Source organism: Ornithorhynchus anatinus, chromosome 3 (assembly GCF_004115215.2).
Source record: "Ornithorhynchus anatinus isolate Pmale09 chromosome 3, mOrnAna1.pri.v4, whole genome shotgun sequence".
Taxonomy (NCBI): domain Eukaryota; kingdom Metazoa; phylum Chordata; class Mammalia; order Monotremata; family Ornithorhynchidae; genus Ornithorhynchus; species Ornithorhynchus anatinus.
In genome coordinates this window covers 40,738,883-40,761,144 of record NC_041730.1, presented here as the reverse complement: position 1 = coordinate 40,761,144, position 22,262 = coordinate 40,738,883, and the positions used below count along the sequence as shown (strand labels likewise).

Here is a 22,262-nt window from a genome sequence, read left to right as displayed (position 1 = left end):
CGGCGGCCTTCGGCCAAAGGCAGAAAGGAGGGAGGAAGGGCAAGGCCCACGCCCAGCCTCGGGGGAGCCCGCCTGGGACGGAGGGGACGGGCCGGTCCTGTCCGGGGGGGGCCCCGTGGGTGCCCCGGCCGGCGCCCCCGCCCTCGGTGCCCCCGCCCTCGGTGCCCCTGCCCGCGGTGCCCCTGGCCGCGCCCCATGCCCCGGCGGGCGGCGGGGGTGAGCGCGGGGCCCTCCGCTCCCCCGGGCGAGGATGCTGGGGGGCGATGCCCGCCGCCAGGGAGGACGAGCTGTGCCACAGGGCGCTGCGGCTGCTGGGCGAGCTGTGCTCCAGCGGGGCGGTGGACCACCACCACTGCCTCGACTTCATCCACGCCCTCCGCGACCGCGCCCGGACCCGCGGCCACGACGCAGGTGAGCCCAGCGACCGACCGGCCCTTCCAAGCGCCTTGGGCCGGGGCTCCGCACCTACGATCGAAAGGAGTCGAATGAATGACCCCCCCCCCCTCCCCACCCCCGGAAATAACGCCCGTCCCGGCCAAGCGCCGACCACCTGCCCCACACTCTTCTGACCGCTGAGTCGAGAAGGAGGGTCTGGGTCGAGCGCTGCCTGGGTGCCCGGCACTCTTCGAAGCGCTGGAGATGGACGAGGATGGTCTGCGTTAAGCTCTGACTCTGTGCCCAGCACTCTTCGAAGCGCTGAGGATCGCTAAGGATGGTCTGCGTTAAGCTCTGACTCTGTGCCCAGCACTGTTCTAAGCGCTGAGGATCGCTAAGGATGGTCTGCGTCTAGCTCTATGTGCCCAGCACTCTTCGAAGCGCTGAGAATCGCTAAGGATGGTCTGCGTTTAGCTCTATGTGCCCAGCACTGTTCTAAGCGCTGAGAATCGCTAAGGATGGTCTGCGTCTAGCTCTATGTGCCCAGCACTCTTCGAAGCGCTGAGAATCGCTAAGGATGGTCTGCGTTTAGCTCCATGTGCCCAGCACTGTTCTAAGCGCTGAGAATCGCTAAGGGTGGTCTGCGTTGAGCTCTGACTATGTGCCCAGCACTGTTCTAACCGCTGAGTCGAGAAGGAGGGTCTGGGTCGAGCGCTGGGTGCCCAGCACTCTTCGAAGCGCTGAGAATCGCTAAGGATGGTCTGCGTTTAGCTCTATGTGCCCAGCACTGTTCTAAGCGCTGAGAATCGCTAAGGATGGTCTGCGTTTAGCTCTATGTGCCCAGCACTGTTCTAAGCGCTGAGAATCGCTAAGGATGGTCTGCGTCTAGCTCTATGTGCCCAGCACTGTTCGAAGCGCTGAGAATCGCTAAGGATGGTCTGCGTTAAGCTCTATGTGCCCAGCACTGTTCTAAGCGCTGAGTCGAGAAGGGTGGTCTGGGTCGAGCGCTGACTGTGTGTGCCCAGCACTGTTCTAAGCGCTGAGAATCGCTAAGGATGGTCTGCGTCTAGCTCTATGTGCCCAGCACTGTTCTAAGCGCTGAGAATCGCTAAGGATGGTCTGCGTTAAGCTCTATGTGCCCAGCACTGTTCTAAGCGCTGAGTCGAGAAGGGTGGTCTGGGTCGAGCGCTGACTGTGTGTGCCCAGCACTGTTCTAAGCGCTGAGAATCGCTAAGGATGGTCTGCGTTAAGCTCTGACTCTGTGCCCAGCACTGTTCTAACCGCTGAGTCGAGAAGGAGGGTCTGGGTCGAGCGCTGGGTCCCCAGCACTCTTCGAAGCGCTGAGAATCGCTAAGGATGGTCTGCGTTAAGCTCTATGTGCCCAGCACTGTTCTAAGCGCTGAGTCGAGAAGGATGGTCTCGGTCGAGCGCTATGTGCCCAGCACTGTTCTAAGCGCTGAGAATCAAGGATGGTCCGGGTCAAGCGCTCCGTGCCCAGCACTGTTCTAAGCGCTGAGAATCAAGAAGGAAGGTCTGAATCAAACGCTATGTGCCGAGCACTATGCCAAGCGCTGAGAATCAAGAAGGATGGTCTCGGGCAAGCGCTATGTGCCGAGCACTGTTCTAAGCGCTGAGAATCAGGAAGGACGGTCTGGGTCGAGCACGATGTGCCCAGCACTTGTTCCAAGCGCTGAGAATCAATAACGATGGTCTGTGTTAAACTCTATGTGCCCAACACTGTTCTAAGCGCTGGGGGGGGGGAGGCATGAGGTCATCAGGGGGTCCCACATGGGGCTCACCGTCATCACCCCCATTTTCCAGATGAGGGAACTGAGGCCCTGAGAAGTGAAAGGGCTTGCCCAAGGTCACACAGACGACCGGCAGAGCCGGGGTAATAATTTTTATTATTACGGTCTTCGTTAAGCGCTTACTATGGGCCAGGCACAGTCCTAAGCGCCGGAGTGGAGACGAGCGAATGGGGCTGGACGCAGTCCCTGTCCCAAGTGGGGCTCACCGTCTCAAACCCCATTGTACAGATGAGGGTATTGAGGCCCAGAGAAGTAAAGTGCCTCGTCCCGGGTCACACAGCAGACAAGTGGTGGAGGCGGGATTAGAACCCATGACCTTCTGACTCCCAGGCCCGTGCTCTAGCCACTCCTCCCCTCCTCCACCGCCGAAATTCCCACCCCCATCCCGTTCCTTATCCAGCCTCTCCCGGGACCATCGCCGACCGCTGGGCTCCTAGACAAAAGGTCTGCAGGGCTGGGGCCTCCGCGGGAATCTTTCTTTCATTCAGTAGTATTTATTGAGCGCTTACTATGTGCAGAGCACTGTACTAAGCGCTTGGAATGGACAGTTCGGCAACAGATAGAGACAATCCCTGCCCGATAACGGGCTCACAGTCCTGTCAACTCTTCCTCACCCCCCTCCCCCCGGGGGGGGGGGGGGGGGCAGCTCACCGTGACCCAAATAAGCCCCTCCGACCCGGCTGGAAGGGGAAGAGCCCCTCCTCGAGATCGGCAGAGGTCCCCGATCCCGGTTTTGTCCCAGTCCCCTGGAAGGGGAGACGGTAAATCCCTCTTCCCCTGAAAAAGTTCCTCGTTTTTCCCATTCAAAAGCTGCTTAAAGAAAAACCTCAGGTGCCTCGCTGCGGCCGAATAAGGATTTCACGAGCTTTCAGATGACTGAGCCTCCCAAATATTTCATCACCCATTCTACCCCCAGCAAAGTATAGGATAGCATCCTTCCCCTAAGGCACTTAGGAAAGCCCCTCGAACTTTCAGCTTCTATACATTGGTTAAGGCAGGCCGGGAAAGCTTTCGAAGGGGGGAGTGGGGAGAGAATGACTAAAAGCTCACGAATCTCTCTCTCTTATTGAAAAACACCAGAGACTGGTGCTTCCTAGTCGATTAATCCCAGGAAGAGCTCATCCCTATCCTCAAGTTCCCCTCTCATCTCCTCCCCCTCCATTTGCACACCTTGCCACCGAGCAACGTGTTGCTGTAGGTGCCGGCTGCATTTGCTTTCGAGTCGTGCGGTAATTGTCGTAAGGCTCGTGTCGGGATCATGAAATTTCAAGGGAGAAAACCTGTCTGCCTGGAGAGATTTCCCCAGGTGACGAGCAAATGCCAGGCGGTACTTCCTTTCTGTAAGGCTCCGTGCAACAGGAGGAGTCAAACCTTACTTGAATAAGCAGTTCAGCTCTTTCTTAATAACCCGTGGGATCTTGCCGTATTAACAAATGATGACTCCCAAGATGGTGCCTGATTAATCCGAATCTTCCTTAGCAAAGTTCAAATTATTGGGACGAACGGTCTTTAGGGGATTAAAGGTTAGTTTAAGCTCTTAATGAGCGGGAAAAAGATGAGTCCTTGAAAAATGACTGATCACAGGCATTCCAAAGAATGCTACTCATCGATACCCAGCTGCTGGGAGAGGATATGTGAGCAAACAAATCCATTTAAAATCTGACAGTTAACGAAGGAAACGTTTAGATGAAGACGGTTTGACATTGAGAATGAGTTGGTCCCAGGGAGTCTTTGTGTCGGCTCATACCCTGTATTTGATGTTTACCTGATTAAAATAGCAGCTATCATTCACCCTGTTTCTCCAGACTTTCCTACCAAGAATAGTCCCGCTACGAACTTGTGAATGATGAGTGGGTGACTCTCTAGCTTGTAGGAGGAGGGCTGGCATGATTGTTTATGCATTTAGTTATTTATTTTATGGTATTTGTTGAGTGCTTAGAACAGTGCCTGGCACACAGTGAGCACAAGGGGAGATTCAAGCTAATGAGTTTGGCCGCGGTCCATGTCCCATACCGGGCTCACAGTATCAGTCCCCTTTTTACCTATGAGGGAACTGAGGCACAGAGAAGTTATGAGCCTTGTCTAAGGTCCCGCCGCAGACAAGTGGCAGGGACGGGATTAGAATGGGACTCCCTGGCCCATTCTCTTTCCACTAGGCCACACTGTTACTAATGATCAAACCAAGAGCCCTCCTCTGGTCTGGAACCTGAAAGATCCAGAGAATCGCTTCTCAGGAACAGCTTTTCTCTTTGGAGCGTTTCCCGTTCCTCTCAGCAGAGATCCCACCTGCTTTTTAAAGTGGCATAGGTGGTTGGAACTCGAGGAGGAATGGGTAGAATTACATGAAATTTTGGGGTGTGGTGGAAAGGAGACAGGTAGCCAGTGGGCAAGTTCAGGGAGGGTCCATTGGCCAGGCCAAGATTCGGCACTGGGTTTGCCCACATCTCAGCCTCTAATAATGTTGGTATTTTTAAGTGCTTACTATGTGCAGAGCATTGTTCTAAGCGCTGGGGTAGATACAAGGTAATCAGGTTGTCCCAAGTGACGCTCACAGTCAATCCCCATTTTCTAAGCTTCTCTGTTCAGATAGAGGCTCGTTAGCATCTTCCCAGTTGGGAGGCTCCTGCCCTGCTTCTAGTGGAATTGTCTCCCTCTCTAGATCCTTCTGAACCACCCCCTGCCAGGGACAACTTTAATCTGTGACCCACAAAGATACATCTGAAGAGCAATTTCGTTTGGCCTGAGAGCCCCAGATTGCACCAAATGGCAGGTATTTTCCTCGGTGTGAATGCTCCCCGTTTAGCCGTAATCCCTTCCCTGCAAACGATCCCAGTTGAACGCCATGCCCTTGGCTCTCTCAAGCCAGGCAGAGACAGGGGATGCTTAAAAGCAGACAAAAGCCTCTGGCAGAGGCAACAGCGGGTTTCCTCAGGCTGGGAGCCCTTCGGCGATTGAGGTAGCAAGATGAATCCCAAGGCTGAGGGGACGGTCTCGGCTCCTGAGGATGCCAAGGCTGACACGATGTCACTGAGGATGCCAAGGCTGTTACGATGACATCGAGATTGCCAAGGCTGACACCATGTCATCGCATTGTGGGCAGGGTCTGTTCATTGTTGTATTGTACTCTCGGAAGTGCCTAGTACATAATACACTGTGTGCATAGTAAGCGCTCGGTAAATACGACTGAATAAGGATGCCAAGGCTGATAAGATGTCATCGAGGATGCCACCGGTGACATGAGGTCATCGAGGATGCCAAGGCTGACAGGCTGTCACTGCTTGTAATAATTGTGGTATTTGTTAAGCGCTTATTGGGCGCCAGGCACTTTACGAAACGCTGGGGAGGATACAAGCAAATTGGGTTGGATTTAGTTGCAGTGTAGGGCCAACATGTTCTCCTAGGCCTATGGAGTTGGGTGTGGCGGAACGTGTGTGGTGTGGGTGGGGCCTGCAGATGGTTCCAAGTGACCCACAGGACAAAAGTCATAAGAACATAAGACTGTGTGAGCGAGGTCACTTCTAGGTCAGGCCACTGGACCATCCAACCCTCTTTTCTGTCTCCGAAAAATGGCCCCCATCCTCTTGGTAAGCATCGGATCACCTAGTATCCCTGACCCTCCCTGGATTTAAGTCTGGATCTTGTTGGTGACCTCAAGGGAAGGGGGAGATCTCTCTCATTCTCTCTCATTTTCTCCCGTTCCCTTCTGCATCACTCTGACTTGCTCCCTTTATTCAGATATGTCAGATTTAAAATGGATTGGGGCCGGGGTCTGTGTTTCTGAGAGAGGCAGGGGAACAGTGGGAAGGGAAATCATGTTTACTCGGAGCAGCATGACCTACTGAAAGAGCACGGCCCTAGGAGGCAGGGGACCTGGGTTCTAATCCTGACCCTCTTTTTTTTAATGATATTTAGTATTATTAATAATCATTATTATGGTAGTGGTTAAGCACTTACAACATTGCAAGCAAGCATTGTTCTAAGCACTGAGGTAGATACAACTTAATCAGGTTGGTTACAGTCCTGTCTCAGATTGGGCTCTCACTCTTAATTCCCATTATTTGCAGATGTGGAACTGAGGAACACAGAAGGTTAAGTGACATGCCCAAGGTCACACAGCAGACTAGTGGTGGAGAGCTTACTATGGATGTGCCAGGCACTGTACTAGGGAAGCAGCGTGGCTCAGTGGAAAGAGCACGGGCTTGGGAGTCAGAGGTCATGGGTTCGAATCCCGGCTCTGCCACTTGTCAGCTGTGTGACTGTGGGCAAGTCACTTAACTTCTCTGTGCCTCAGTTCCCTCATCTGTAAAATGGGGATTAAGACTGTGAGCCTCATGTGGGATAACATGATTACCCTGTATCTACCATAGCGCTCAGAACAGTGCTCTGCACATAGTAAGCGCTTAACAAATACCAACATTATTAAGCAGTGGGGTAGCTACAAGTTAGGTTGGTCACAGTCCCTGTCCCACATGGAGCTCAATCTTAACCCCCCTTTTACAGATGAGGTAACAGGAACTGAGAAGTTTAAGTGACTTGCCCAAGATCACATAGCAGAAAAATAATGGAGCTGGGATGACTCCCAGGTTCATGTTCAATTCACTAGGCCACACTGCTTCTGCTGTGACATTGGACAAGTCACCTAACTTCTCTGTGCCTCAGTTTCCTCATTTGTAAAATGGGATTCAATACGTATTTTCCCTCAATACGTGTCCCCCATGTGGGACAGGAGCTGTCTGATCTGATTCTCTTGTACCTTCCCCAGCGTTTAGAACCATTTTTGGTCTATAGTAAGCACTGAGTGCATACCACAGTTATCGTTCTTATTACAAAGAGCAGTTCTGCGGTCTGAAGTGGGTTTTGGGTTTTTTTTGCTACTGTTCGATGATAGTGGGGGTTGCCCACATGCTGACCCATATTGGAATAAACCAATCCTGTTCATCAAAATGTACTGTATCAAACAAGGGTGTTCTGGTGCTGTGGAGGGGGTGGGGTTTTGCCCATGTGTTTCAGGGGGCAGGGAAGGGTCCTTGCCCCTCTCTGTTGACAGCAGGGGGGCTCTGAGGGGCTGCCTGAAGGTACTGCTTGCACAGTTTGGTACCCCCGACTCTCTGGTTGCCATGGCAGCAGTGCCACTTTTCACACTTCCATTTCTCTCAGTTTTTCTGTCACTGACCTGACCAGAAATGCTGCAGTCTGTACATTTTGTTAGGTTTTATTTGGTATGTCACTTATTAAGCATCTTGAGGAGTGATGATGATAATAATAATAATAATGGTACTTGCTAAGCACTTGCTATGTGCCAAACACTGTTCTAAGCACCGGAGTAGATACAAGCTAATCAAGTTGGACACAGTCCCTGTCGCACATGGACTCACACTCATCCCATTTTCAGATGAGGTAATTGAGGGCCAGAGAAGTGAAGTGACTTGACCAAGATCACACAGCAGACATGTGGTGGAGCCAGGATTAGAACCCAGGTCTTTCTGACTCCCAGGCCCTTGCTCTGTCCACTTAGCCATGTGCTTTCTGAGCCGTTCTACCATCAGAGATCCTCATTTCTCTACCGTGGGTTTATTTATTTTTACCCATCAGTTGAGTTGAGTTGGACAAAGTGCTTGCTGTTTCCTAAGTTCCTCCTCTCCATCACAGGTTCTTTCCTTGCTGACTGACCTCCTTGGACATTAAAAGTAACCTTGGTCCAGAAGGAAGTCTGTGGTGGGAACAACCCCCCACCCCACCCCACTTTCTTGAATTTTTTCAGCCCATTAGAGCCAAAGAATCAATCATATTTATTGAACAGAGGTCATGGGTTCTAATCCAGACTCCACCACTTGCCAGCTGTGTGACTTTGGGCAAGTCACTTAACTTCTCTGTGCCTCAGTGATGTCATCTGTAAAATGGGGATTAAGACTGTGAGCCTCATGTGGGACAACCTGATTACCTTGTATCTCTCCCATTGCTTAGAACAGTGCTTGGGGGAGTACAGTGCAACAGAATTAGAAGACACAATGAGCTTACCGTCTAGCCTTCAATAACCCACTAGACCCAACTGCAGGTTTTGATACTACTTATAATAATAAAGATAATTGTGGTATTGTGACCCACAGACAGCCAGTGGCAGAGTTGAGATTAGAATCCAGTTCCCCTGGCTCCCAAGCCTTTGCTCTTCCCACTCAAAGGGAGTCAAAGTCTTTTTCCTCTCCAGTATAATAACAATAATAATTACGGTACTTGTTAAGCTCTAACTATGTGCCAAGCACTGTTCTAAGAGCTAGGGAAGACACACGTTAATCAGATTGGACACAGTTCCTGTCCCACCTTGGGCCCAAACTCTAAATCTCCATTTTTTTTACAGATGAGGTCACTGAGGCCCAGAGAAGTTAAATGACTGTCCAAGGTCACACAGCAGACATGTAGTAGATTAGATCCCAGTCCCTTCTGACTCTCAGCCCCGTGCTCAGTGTCTGAAGTTCTGTCTGCCTTGGTGGGAAGCCAGGGAGCAAGTCGTTTTTTCTGTGGGGATGGGCTGAAACAAAACCAGAATGGAGACGGTTTCCCCAGGATGCTCTAAATGGGGCTGTCGTGGGCAGGTTCAGAGCAGTGCGAATTCCAGTCTTCCCTGGCCTGGACCAGCATCAGGGTGTTGGAGTGGAGCCAGGTTGTTCTTAGGGGATGAAGCGTTCCAAAAAGTGAATGACCTCTTCACTAGCTCTTCTTGGTCATTCAAGGGATCTGGCTTTGCCAATCCACACTGGCAGCCAGGGCCGGGATGGCCCGGTAGAAGTATCACTGTTCTGCTGGAGAGAACAAAGGAAGAGAAATATCACCGGACTAGAAAGAAGCAAACTCTGAAATCCAGCCTGGAAAATGAATGTCAAAAGGTCTCCGTGGAGCCATTCCTGAATAATTGGTGAAGCAGAAATAAACTCTCCAGTCGGTCAGCCAGCCAATCCTATTTACTGAGCACTTACTATGTGCTGAGCACTGTACTAAGAGCTTGGGAGAGTACAATTTGATAGACACATTCCCCGCCCACAACGAGCTTACAGTCTAGAGGGGGAGATAGACATTAATATAAATCAATAAAATTACGGATATGTCGTGAGGGATGAGGGGGAGAAGCATAAAGGGAGCAAGTCGGGGTGACGCAGAAGGGAGTGGGAGAAGAGGAAAGGAGGGCTTAGTCAGGGAAGGTCTCTTGGAGGGGATGTGCCTTCGGTAGGCTTTGAAGGAGGGGAGAATAGCCTGCTCCTGCTCCCCTGAGTTTGCTACTGTCTAGTGTGTTTTGGTCTGTCATGTCTTGTGGCTAAAAATGATCTGAGGAAAACTAAGTATCTTATCAACCCAACATGAAAAGCAGTAAATACTGGCTGTCATTAAGGCTAACCCCATCAAACATTGCTTATCACCTCACCCTCATCCCCACAGCACTCATGTACACATCTGTAATGTATTTATTAGTGTCTGTCTCCGCCTCTGGATTGTAAACTCCTTGTGGTTAGGGAACGCATCTACCAGCTCTATTATAGTGAATGCTCCCAAGCGCTTAGTACAGTCACAGTAAGAACTAATAAATACCTCGCTTGATTGGTTTAAGCAATAGGTCCTAGAGCGATCTTCTCCCAGTGTCTGTGCTCGATCAACACCTGTACTGGGATCTTTGGGAAGGCTAGTACAGAGCTCTGCATCCAGCAAGGGCTCAATAAATAGCATTGATGAATTGCATCCTTTTCAGGTTTGGCACTATCAGGAGTGCTTCTAGTGGGCAGGACACGATACCCGTTTTATTCATTTTAGCAGCTTGGGGGAAGCAGCCTGGCTCAATGGAAAGAGCCTGGGCTTCAGAGTCAGAGGTCATGGGTTCGACTCCCGGCTCTGCCACTTGTCAGCTGTGTGACCGTGGGCAAGTCACTTCACTTCTCTGTGCCTCAGTTACCTCATCAGTAAAATGGAAATTAACTGTGAGCCTTACGTGGGACAACCTGATTACCCTATATCTACCCCAGCACTTAGAACAGTGCTCTGCACATAGTAAGCACTTAACAAACACCAACATTATCATTATTATTATTTTAGCCCAGAATGGAAGCCTCATGGTATTTGTGTATATATCTGTAATTTTATTTATTCATTTACTCATATATTTTAATGTCTGTCTCCCCCCTCTAGACAGTGAGCTCGCCATCTCTGTTTATTGTTATATTGTACTCTCCCAAGCACTTAGTACAGTGCTTTGCACAGAGTAAGCACTCAAATATGATTGAACAAAGGAATGAATTCATGAATAGTATTAGTTAACTGCCTACCGTGTGCAGAGCACTGAACTAAACACTGGGAGAGAATACAGAAGTGAAAATACACAGAGAAACAATGTAGCTTAGTAGATAGAGCATGAGCCTGGGAGTCAGAAGGACTGGGTTCTAATCCTGGCTCTGCCACTTGTGTGCTGTGTAACCTTGGGAAACTCACTTCTCTGTTTTTCAGTTACCTCATCTTGAAAATCGGGATTAAGATTGTGAGCCGCATGTGGGACATGGACCAACTTGATTAGCTTCTATCTACTCCAGAGCTTAGAACAGTGCCTGGCACATAGAACATGCTTAACAAAACATAAAACAAAAAATTAGACACAGCCCCTGTTTCTTGGTGCCCAGTAAAAGCTTTCCGTGGTGATGAGTAGTTGAAATTGTCTGGGAGGAAAAAAATGACATGCCTTGTATTCGAGAGGTAGCAATATCTATCTGTTTTAGAGACGAATCGCTAGAAACTATTCTGTCCATCTAGAGTTGGAGGAGAAGATTGATGCTTCGGAAGAAAGGTTGTCATTTGAAATGGCTAGAATATTCCTTGTGAAGAATGCCCATTAATATCAACAGGTGGAAGGCAGATGGAATTACAGAGGGAAAGAGATTCAACTAGAATGATAGACAAGCAGAGTTAGCACATATCAACTAGGTGGTGATAATCAGATCACAATTTAGCCTTCACTATGCCACTGAAACAGAGGCCTGTAAGAGGCAATTCGTAAACACCACGACTTTATGGACCTAGACTGGCCATAACTGCGCACAATAGATTTAATTATTTTTTAATGAAATCAGAGCTGATTGCAATCAAGGAAGTGAGCAAGCCTGTCAGATGGGAAGCACCCTGGAAGCGGTTTACATTCAGAGAGATTTAAAGGCTGCTTCATCAATATCTTCCTTAAGCAATCATATTTTCATCTCCACAGGCTGTTCCTCCACCTCAGCTGACGAGAGTCTTAGCTGAGAGGTAATTATCAACAGGAAAAACACACTTCAGTGGGATGTGGGTAACTCTGCCTCAGGTCGGGAGCCCCCGCTAGGCACCCACCAGGCACTTTTCAGCGGTTGGTAAGCTACACGGGTTAAAATCAATCCGTGCCCCTTGCTTCCACAAATACCATGCTCACATAATTGTCCCAACCCAGATTTTTGAGGAGGAAACAGATAATGATTTTTTTTTTTCTGTACCACAGAATTTCAAGCAGTGATAGGGCCCACCAGGGGAAGAGAAAGAAGAAAAGGATCATGATTTGATAATGCAACAGTGATAGGCTAGTGTAGGGGGATGGAGAATTCTTTTTTTGAGTTGGGTGTGCTCCAGGATAGGAAGAGGAAGGGTGGCGGGGGAGGGGGCATGGGGAGAGGGGGGCGTAAATGTAATCGATCATCAATCAATGCTTGTAGATCACTTTATTAAGCACTTGAGAGACTATAATAGTTAGTAGACACAGATCCTACTGTGTCCTGCCCTTGGGAGAGGGCAAAGAAATAAAAGATGCAGTCACAGTTGTTCTCTTGACCCTCTCTACCTTCTCTCCTCCTTTCCTCATCCATTTTTTCCTTCTCTCGTTCCTCTTCAGATCCTTCTTGCTAGACTTATTTCTTAGACGACCCTGAGCAAGAATCCCTCCGCTGACTCAATGTTACAAAGATTATGCTAAGAAGTGGGGTCCATTGTGCAGTAAATGCAATAACAAGTCCCGCCATATTTCCTACCCACTTCATCCCCAGGCTTATTTTATCCATCAGGGTGACTTATCAGGTGTTTACTCTGTGCAGAGCATTATCCTTCATGCTTGGGAATAGTTTGAATCCTAAAGATAGAGCTGAGAAGCAGAGTAAGAGAGCATAAGGATTTGGATGGGAAATGGCTCATTTTTTTCAGCGGGATTGTGATTTGGGTGGCAGCGACAGTAGCAGAACCAAGGAATTCACCATGGAAGGGTCAGGATCTAGGCAAGCAGCCAAGAGAGACAGCAAAATGAAATTTTTTTTTATAAAGCTCTAAGTGTGTTTCTTTTTTGAAAAACCAATATCTGTAAGGATAAAAATAGCAGTCCTCCAAAGCAGGAGTTGCCTTTTTAATCCTAGGTACTGTACCAGTTTAATCCTTTGTTGTGCAGATTTGTTGCAAATGATGTAGGTATATGGAGAATTTTCTATTGGCCCCAAAAGGGTTAAAATCCTTAGATTCCAAGGAAAAAAATGGAACTTAAGAAATGATAGGAGTCCAGAGAAACAAGGAAGGGAATAGTGCTTACTGGGAAAGATGTTGCTCCTGAACTATCCTCATAATAATAACAATTATTATTATGGTGTTTGTTAAGCACTTACTATGTGCCAAGCTCTGTTCTAAGGACTGGGGTAGATACAAGGTAATCAGGTTGGATCCAGTTCCTGTCCCCATTTCTTAATCCCCATTTTACAGATGAGGTAACTGAAGCACAGAGAAGCAAAGTCATTTGCCCAAGGTCGCACAGCCAAGTGGAAGAGCCGGGATTAGAATCCAGGTCCTTTTGACTCCCAAGCCCGTTATAATAATGTTGGTATTTAAGCGCTTACTATGTGCAGAGCACTGTTCTAAGCCCTGGGGGAGATACAGGGTAATCAGGTTGTCCCACGTGAGGCTCACAGTCTTAATCCCCATTTTATAGTTGAGATAACTGAGGCACAGAGAAGTTAAGTGACCTGCCCACAGTCACACAGCTGACAAGTGGCAGAGTCGGGAATCGAACCCATGATGTCTGACTCCCAAGCCCGGGCTCTTTCCACTGAGCCACGCTGCTCCTCATTTATTCATTCATTCAATCATCCCTCTAAGCTACACGAGCCCCCTGAGGGACAGGGACGATGTCTTATTCCCAACCATGTATTCTTTCTCCCAGTGCTTAGTACAGTGTTCTGCACATCGTTAAGTGCTTGGCAGATGCTATTACTACTGCATGAACAGCAGTGAGGAGAAGGGGCCTCTTCTTTCGGCGTGATTGAGAATCAGGAAATTAGATGAGTTACCTCAAGGGAAACCCAGGCGTCAGTCACTCTGGCACTTGTTACCACCCTCTGCCTTGGTTTCCCCTTCTGTAAAACATGGGGATTGAGTCTCAGACCACTGGAGAGTTAGCAAAGTAACCTATGCAGTGCAAAGAGGCCTCCAAACTCCTTGAGGAAAAGAGAACCCCCACCGAAGGAGAATTTCAGACCTGAAGCCACTGCAGGTGATAACCCTCCCCACTCCCACTGCATAGAACTCCAAGTCATTCATGGGGAAGCACATGGGTGGAGGCTTAAAGGCAGTGGATCTCAAACATAAGAATTATTCTGGGTCATTTGTTCTCTTAGCTCTAGGAATTGACAGTGTATCAAGTCTCAGGGAATTAAAATAAGTAGGGCTTAAGCTGTGGCTGCTTCCAGGGAGGTCCCTGGGGGGAGGAGGAACTAAAAAATAAATAAGACATGTCCAGTCTCTTGCTGCCTTTGCAGTGATTCTTGAGAGAGCTAGTTAACGGGTTTGCCTGCCCCGACTTTGGGGACTTTATTAATCATTTGGTCATGTGATTGAGTAATTAAGCTAGAACCAAACTCTTGGAGTGTGGAGGAATGAATCTGGCTTTCGGCTGTCTTCCCTCTCTTGACTGGATCTCCCTGAGGGGCTCCAGTTGCCTCTTCTCAAAACCAAGGCTGATTTCTATGGAGAATCTTGCTCCTGGACAGGACCAGTCCCAGTATGAAGGTCAGTGGGAACCTGAGGGCTGACGGAACGTTGCCGGAAGAGAGATGGCCAGATGGGTCATTGCCCCTCTAGACTGTAAGCTCACTGTGGGCAGGGATGTCAGTTTATTATTATATTGTACACTCCCAAGCCTTTAATACAGAAATGCTTCTCACACAGTAAACGCTCAATAAATACGACTAAATTGAATGAATCCCACCTAAACTTCCACTGTGCTGATCCCACCTTGATAACTGTAACAGCCTTCTTGCTGACCTCCTCACCTCCTGTCTCTCCCCGCTCCGGTCCACACTTCACTCTGTGGCCCAGATCATTTTTCAACAGAAACGTTCAGTCTGTGTTTCCCCGCTCCTCAAGAACCTCCCGTGGTTCCCTATCTACCTCCACATCAAAGAGAAACTTCTTACCTGATGCCTGGAGAAGTTAAGTGACTTGCCCAAGGTCACCCAGCAGGTAAGTGGCAGCGTCAGAACTAGAACCCTGGTCTCCTGAGTCATAGTTTCATGCTCTTTCTGCCACCAGGGCGTGATGATGATGATCTAGACCGCTGGCATACAATCCACTTCTGTTCTTGGGGAAAAGACATAAGCCAGGCCTTGTCACTGCTGGGTGTAGAGGATTCATCAATCCTCACTCCTTTTTTTTCCATAAAACTTGTTAAACTCTTACTGTGTGCCAGGCATTGTACTAAGCACTGAGGCAGAGGCGAGCTAATAAGATTGGACATAGTCCCTGTCCCACATGGAGCTCACAGTTTAATCCTCATTTTACAGATGAGGTAACTGAGGCACAGAGAAGTGAAGTGACGTCTACAGTCATACAGCAGACAAGTGACGGAGCCAGTATTAGAACATAAGTCCTTCTGACTCCCAGCCCTGTGCTCTTTTCACTAGGCAATGCTGCTTCTCAATACCTCTCATTAAATCTCACTGCTGCAGGAAAATGCACCAGGCAGGGGGGAAATGTTTACTATCTTTTCACCCACATTTACAGAGAGTGACAACCCCTAGATTCTAGATCTAATTTGACCCATTCTTGTTGCTTCAAAGTTGGTATAGTAGAATCAGACATTTGTTATTCATCCTATTGTTAAGACAGCTCTTGTACAGTGCCTGGCACATAGTAAGTGCGTAACAAGTACCATAATAATAATAATATTATATTACTATTAGGAATAATCCAGGAGTCCCTTATTGTGAGTAGTCCCATTTATTTTTATCTCTAAAAATCTCCATCAAAGTCAGATGGACTCAGGTTCTATTGCTGGCTCCGCCACTTGTCTGCTGTGGGATCGTGGGCAAGTCACTTAACTTCTCTGTGCCTCAGTTCCCTCATATGCAAAATGGGCATTAAGACTGTGAGCTGAGCCCTGTAGGACAGGGACTGTGTCCAACCTGAATACTCTGTATCTACCCCAGTGCTTAGAACAGTGTCTGGCACATAGTAAGCCCTTAAATACTAGGAAAAAAGTTTTTATAGTAGTTGAGCAGTGCAGACTCTTCCAGCCTGTCCCTTAACATCCTCTGGACTGTAAGCTCATCGTGGACAAAGAACTTGAGAAACAACTCTGTTGTATTTTCACAAGGGCTTAGCACAGAGCTCTGCACAAAATAGGTCCCCGATAAAGACGACGATGATGATCCTTCAGGGATGAAGCTTGCCTCTGCTTTAGGTCAAAACAGAGAAAGAGAAGGCCGTGGGTATAAAGACTCAGAAATATGAGGGAGTGTTGTCAGTCCCCAAATACAGTGGATCTTGCCACATTGCAACTTTGTCATTGTCATTGTTGTTGTTATTATTATTGTTATCATTACTATCATTATTAAATTAAGGAGGGTAGGCCTCCTGGAAGAAATGTGATTTCATAAATTCTTTGAAAATGGCGAGAGCTCTGGTCTATCAAATTTGAAGGACGAAAGAGTTTCAGAGAGCAGACAAAGCATAAGCAAGAGATTGGCAGCAAATAAGATAATGGGGCAGAAGAAAGTGGCTTAGTGAAGCAGTGTGGCTTAGTGGATAAAGGATAAACAGGCCTAGAAGTCAGAAAGACCTGAGTTTTAATCCTGCCTCCACCACTTGTCTGATTTTTCTCCTCCTCTTCCACCTTGTATTTCTTCCTGCCTCTGGTTCATCTCTCAGAATATTCTATTTTATTATGATACTGTACTTTCCCAAATGCTTAGTGCAGTGCTCTGCCCACAGTAAATGCTTAATAAGCACAGTTGACAAACTGATGCCCAGCTGGCATCCCAAGCTCAGTATGTCCAGAACTGGACTGCTCACTTTCCTTCCCCAAATCTCTATTCTGACCCATGCCAGGTGACAATCATGCTCATCTACAACCTTGGCATTATTTTTGATTCCTCCCTCTTGCAATCCCTGGAGTCTGGTCCTCAATCCTGTGAACTTTCCTCCACCAAATTGTCACCACAATGATTCAGACAACTGTCACATCATCGCTTCTCTACTGACTGGCCTTCTTGCTGACCGCCTTGCCTCCAGCCTCTTCCCTCTCCAATTCATCCATCATTCTGCTTCCTGGACCGCTTTTCTAAAACTACAGGTTGCGTACCTCTCCCCAGTCCTCAGTACCTTCAGTGGTTAGCCTTTCCTCTTCAACAGGCAGAAACTCCTAACCACTGGCTTTAAGTCTCACAATCAGCTCTCTCCCTGCTACTTACCCACTTTCTGGTTTGTTTGTTTTTTAATGGCATTTGTTAAACGCTATGTACCAGGCACTGTATGAAGCACTGGGGTGGATACAAGCTAGTCAGTTTGGACACAATCTACCCACGGAGCTCACAGTCTTAATTCCCCACTTTACAGCTGAGGAAACTGAGGCACAGAGAAGTGAAGTGACTTGCCCAGGGTCCCACAATAACCAAATGGCAGAGGCGGAATTAGAACCTCTTATTCCCAGGCCCATACTTTTTCCAATAGGCCACGCTCCTCCAAGATTTGGGAATCATCTGGGCAGAGTTAGTGGCTCGTACATTGGGAGTGGATATAAAGAGAGGAGAGAAGAGAGAAGATGCCAAGACAGAGGAGGAGATCAGAAAAGGGGTTTAGAAGGATCAGCCAGAGAAGTAAGAAGAGAACCAGGAGAGGACTGGGTCAGTAAAACCAAGGTTAGAGATTGTTCCTGGAGAAGGGAGTGATCCACAGTGTTGAAGCCTGTCAAACGATCAAGCAAAATTAGGATAAAGTAGAATGTGTTAGGTTTGGCAAGAAGCAGGTGATTGGAGACCTTGGAGAAGAGGGAAGAAACTGGATTGGACAGGGTGAGTAAGGGAGTTGGAGGAGAGGAAGTGGAAGCGGCAGGTGGGTTCAATCCTTTCAAGGAATTTGAATGGGAGGAGGGAAATGGGGTAGTAACAGTGCAGTCTAGTTGGAAGGAGCACAGGCCTGGGAGTCAGAGGACCTGGGTTCCAATCCGAGCTCTGCCACTTGTCTGCAATGTGCACTTCTCTGTGCGTCGGTTTCCTCATCTGCAAAATGGGAAACCATTCATTCAATCATTTATTGAGCGCTCTTTTGTGCAGAGTACTGCACTAAGTACTTGGGAGAATACATTACAATCATAAACAGACACATTCCCTGCCCACAGATAGTTTACAGTCTAGATGTGGGGGGCGACAGATATTAATATAAATAAATTACAGATATGGACATAAGTGCTGTGGGTCTGAGAGGGGATGAACAAAGGGAGCAAGTCAGGGTGTCGCAGAAGGGAGTAGGAGAAGAGTAAAGGGGGCGCTTAGTCGGGGGGGCATGTTGGAGGAGATGTGCCTTCAATAAGGTTTTGAAGGTGGGGAGAGTAATTGTCGGATTTAAGGAGGGAGGGCACTCCATGCCAAAGGCAGGAAGTGGACAAGGGGTCGGTGGCGAGATAGACGAGATCAAGGCACAGAGAGAAAGTTGGCATTAAAGGCACAAAGTGTACCTGTTCTCCCTCCAACTTTGACCATGAATCCCCATCACGGTCCCATCACCTGCTTTATCTACCCCAGTGCCTAGTACAACAGCTGGCATATTGTAAGATTTAACAAACATCATTTTTTTTAAAAATCACTGGTGCTACTTTACCCTTCATTTTTCTTTTTTTTTCTGATGACTTAAATTTGTTTGTCAACTTAAAGGGGGAACGATATCTTCAAGTGAATCAAAGTGGAAAATTTGCTTCTCAGTTTTTGAGACCTCAGAGCGAGCCCCCTAAGCTTGGCTGGGATGGAAGCAAGAGGGAATAGGAAGCCCACTGCAATTGTCCTTTCGATAAAAGCAGATCTCCCAGAGCTTCCTGTTCCCTCCAGTGGTGCTTGGGAAAATCAGCTATTTGATCCCAGGAAACACACCGACAGTAAGTGAGTTGTAAATATTGTCATTAATAATGCATCTTAGAATTTAGAGAAATGTCAGCAGAGGATTAGAGTTGGGTCTATATATAGTTCAGTCTATTTGTTTTAATATTCAAAGGGCTGTTTTATGAAACAGATTGAAATAGCAGGTGCAAAAATCAATCTGGCTGAATCTTTCTCCAATTTATTGTCCTCCGCCCACCCCACTTTTGGCCAAGAATCCCGGGCTACTTTACGGACTTTAAGCTACCAAAGTCTCTGAGTGATCATCCATCATCTCCGGAGAAGTTAGTCAGTGAAGAACAGGAGGGAAAGAAGACTAAGGTGGATAGGAAACATTAGGAAATTAATAATGTGGGCAGTGCTGTCCATTCTTATTTGTAGTTCTGGGCCCATATTCCAACTTAATCTGCTCTCTGACACACGGTGGATCCGTGCTGGGTCTCTCTGGCCTTGTGATGCAGCTGAGGGTGAGAAGAAAGACCGGTCATCTCCGGTGGATCTCTGGGACACAGACCTTCCTGAAGTGGGCTCAACTCTCTTTTTTTTTATGGTATTATTTGTTAAGTGCTTACTTTGTGCCATGCGCTGTACTAAGCCCTGGGGTAATTACGAGCTAATCAGGTTGGATCGTATGCAACATGGGGCTCACATTCTTAACTCCCAATTTGTTCAACTTGAAGGAACTGAAGCACAAAACAGCAAAGTGACTTGCCCAAAGTCACACAGCAGACAAGTGGCGGAGCCAGGATTAGAACCAAGCCCATGCTCTATCCACTAGGGCACCCTGCTTCTCGATAATGATGGTATTTGTAAAACACTTTTTGGTAATATTTGTTAAGCACTTACTTTGTGCCAAGCGGTGTGCTAAGCGCTGAGGTAGATATGAGCTAATCAGGTAGGACTCATTCCCTGTCCTACATGGTGCTTACAACCTTAATCCACAATTTACAGATGAGGAAAATGAAGCCCACAGAAGTGAAGTGACTTCTCAGGATTAGAGCCCAGGCCTTTGCTCTATCCACTAGCCCTTTAGTTCTTTCTTCCATGGACTTGATCCCACCATGGAGACTGAGCCGAGGAGAAGGCAAGCCTTTGGGGGCTGAAATAGGGACCTATGTTTGGCCTGAGGAGGTGATGGAGGATGTTTGTGGCCTTAACTCTTGTTGCTATTTGGATTTCACTTGAATCTCAATCTCTCTCTCTCTCTCTCTCTCTTTCTCCCACTGGTGAAAGCCTTGATTGAGTTTCCAGCGGCCATCGGGTCCGAAAGCAACTGAGAAGCAGCATGGCCTAGTGGATAGAGCATGGGTCTCCAAGTCAGAAGGACCTGGGTTCTGATCTGGTCTCTGCCACTTGTCTGCTAAAGGACCCTGGGCAAGTCACTTCTCTGACCCTCAGTTACTTCATCTGTAAAATGGGGATTAAAGACCGTGAGCTCCATGTGAGAGGGGAACTGATTAGCTTGTATCTACCCCAGGGCTTAGTGCAGTGCCTGTCACATAGTAACCGCTTCAGAAATACCATCAAAAAGGCACCTGTGAGAATGAAGCACCACTAATTCTCTTTGTTTCAGTGACCTCTTTTTCACTTACCATGCTGGGCCTCATATCTTTCTCTCTGCCCAACTCTTCTAAGCATCTGATTCAGCAACTGATGCCAAAATAAAACTGATGTGAAAATCCACAGATCATAAAACCATCTCTATTCAATCTCATCCTGCCTCTGCCTGCCTTCTGCTTGGTCCCTGAACACTGATTTAATGTAATCATCAACCTCGACTATCATCTTTTTAACCTCAAAACCCCCTGAGGGGGGACTCAGTTTTCCATTTTCCCCTGGCCCTGCCTGTGAAAGAAATCTTTCTGTTGTTGCTTTTCAGGCAATCACTCTTTTCTGATTCTAGGTCGCTCTGACATTAATTTAAGGTCATTTGACTTAGAATGGACAGATGGAGATAGATCGCTTTTGAAGTTCTGCTTCCTTCAGACACTGTTTGTGACTTTTCCTGTCTTCTAATCGATGAGAAGAAGAAGCAGGCATACAGACCATCTTAATTCAGTGCCTCATCAGGAAGTAAATTAAAGCTGAGTAAAATATAAAATTAATGGTTCAAGTGAATCAAAAGAATCATTACTGAATTTCAACTCCAGGATGGTGACCCTTTTTTTTTTTTAACAGTACAGGCATGAGATTATTACTATAAAAATGCCCGATTCAGCACTTTGCAAATAGAAGGCACTCGAGAAATATTGATGAAAATTTATTATTATTTGTGAATAGTTTCTAAATGCAGAGCCCTTTACTAAGAGCTGGGGAGAGGTACTGACATCAAAATTTAAACCCAGTGCCAGCCTCGGTGGGGCTCACGATTTCAGAATAGAGAGACGGGCATTGGCACTGTATGTACAAGAAAGTTCAGTTCTTTGCACACAGTAAGCGCTCAAATAGGATTAATTATAAAAAGAGCATAATGAAGCAAAACTAATAAACCGACAACACTGGCAGCTTAATAATAATAGGGGAGCAACGTGGCCTTATGGAAAGAGCACTGGCCTGGGAGTCAGAGGACCTGGGTTCTAATCCCAGATCTGCCACATTTCTGTTGTCTAACCTTGGGCAGGTCACTTAACTTATCCCTCAACTGTATAATGGGGATTCAATACCTGTTCTCCCTCCTTCTTAGACCATGAGCCTCAGGTGGAACCTAATTTTCTTATATCTACCCCAGAGCTTTGTCCAGTGCTTGGCACATAGGAAGTGCTTAACAAATTCTACAATTATTAATAAACAGCCCCAACACCACCCTCTAGACTTTAAGCTCATCGTGGACAGGGAGCTTGTCTACCAACTCTTTTTATTGTACTCTCTGAAGCGTTTAGTTCAGTTCTCTGTACACAGTAAGCACTCGACAAATACAGTCAACTGAAGCTGGTAGCAGTAAAAGCAATAGTGCATTATTGTAAGTGCGAGATAGAGTCTCCTCCCTGCTCACCGCTTGGGTCACCCCTATTCCAGCAGACTCACACTTCCCAACATTCCATCAGATGTTGCAGGTCTGTTTCCTGCTTCTTGCTCTCCTTACCCCAGGGAAAATCACTACTGGTGGGAAAGAGAGGGTTTGAGTTGCCCCTCTAGACTGTAAGCTCACTGCGGATCATGGAGGAGCATGTCTACTAAATCTTGTATTGTACTCTCCCAAGTGCTTAGTGAAGTGCTCTGCACACAGTAAGTGTTCAGTAAGTATCAGTGATTGATCTACGTTTTCCTCTCCCTCCAAACTACTACCAGGATAATCCAAGCACTTAGCCTATCCTGCCTTGATTACTCTATCAGCCTCCTTGTTAACCTCCCTGCCTCCTGTCTTTCCCCACTCCACTCCCTATTTCACTTTGCTGACCGGATCATTTTTTCTACAAAAAAAGCTCAGGCCATATCTCCCCTCTTTTGGAGAACCTCCAGTGGTTGCCCACCCACCTCTGCGTCAAACAGAAACTTCTCACCATCGGCTTCAAAGCACTCAATCACCTTGCCCCCTTCCTACCTCACCTCGCTGTTCTCCTACTACAACCCAGCCAGCACAATTTACTCCTCTAATGCTAAGCTTCTTACTGTACCTCTATCTAGTCTATCTCACCACTGACCTCTTGCCCACATCCTGCCTCTGGCCTGGAACGCCTTCCCTCCT

The 22,262-nt window shown here is 47.5% G+C and overlaps 1 protein-coding gene across 3 annotated transcripts in view; it reads left to right on the top strand.

Annotated features, from left to right (window-relative positions):
• Nucleotides 1–209: 209 nt before the first annotated feature.
• SYT9 (synaptotagmin 9) overlaps nt 210–22,262 on the top strand; it is a 90,963-nt gene continuing 68,910 nt past the window's right edge. For 2 of the 3 annotated variants that reach the window (XM_029061425.2, XM_029061424.2), the window contains exon 1: nt 211–411. In XM_029061425.2, coding sequence (XP_028917258.1) covers nt 264–411 — 148 coding nt within the window. In that variant the 5' untranslated portion in view covers nt 211–263. Of the gene's footprint in view, nt 412–22,262 lie in introns of all 3 variants that reach the window. The other variant, XM_029061426.2, reaches the window with a different exon arrangement.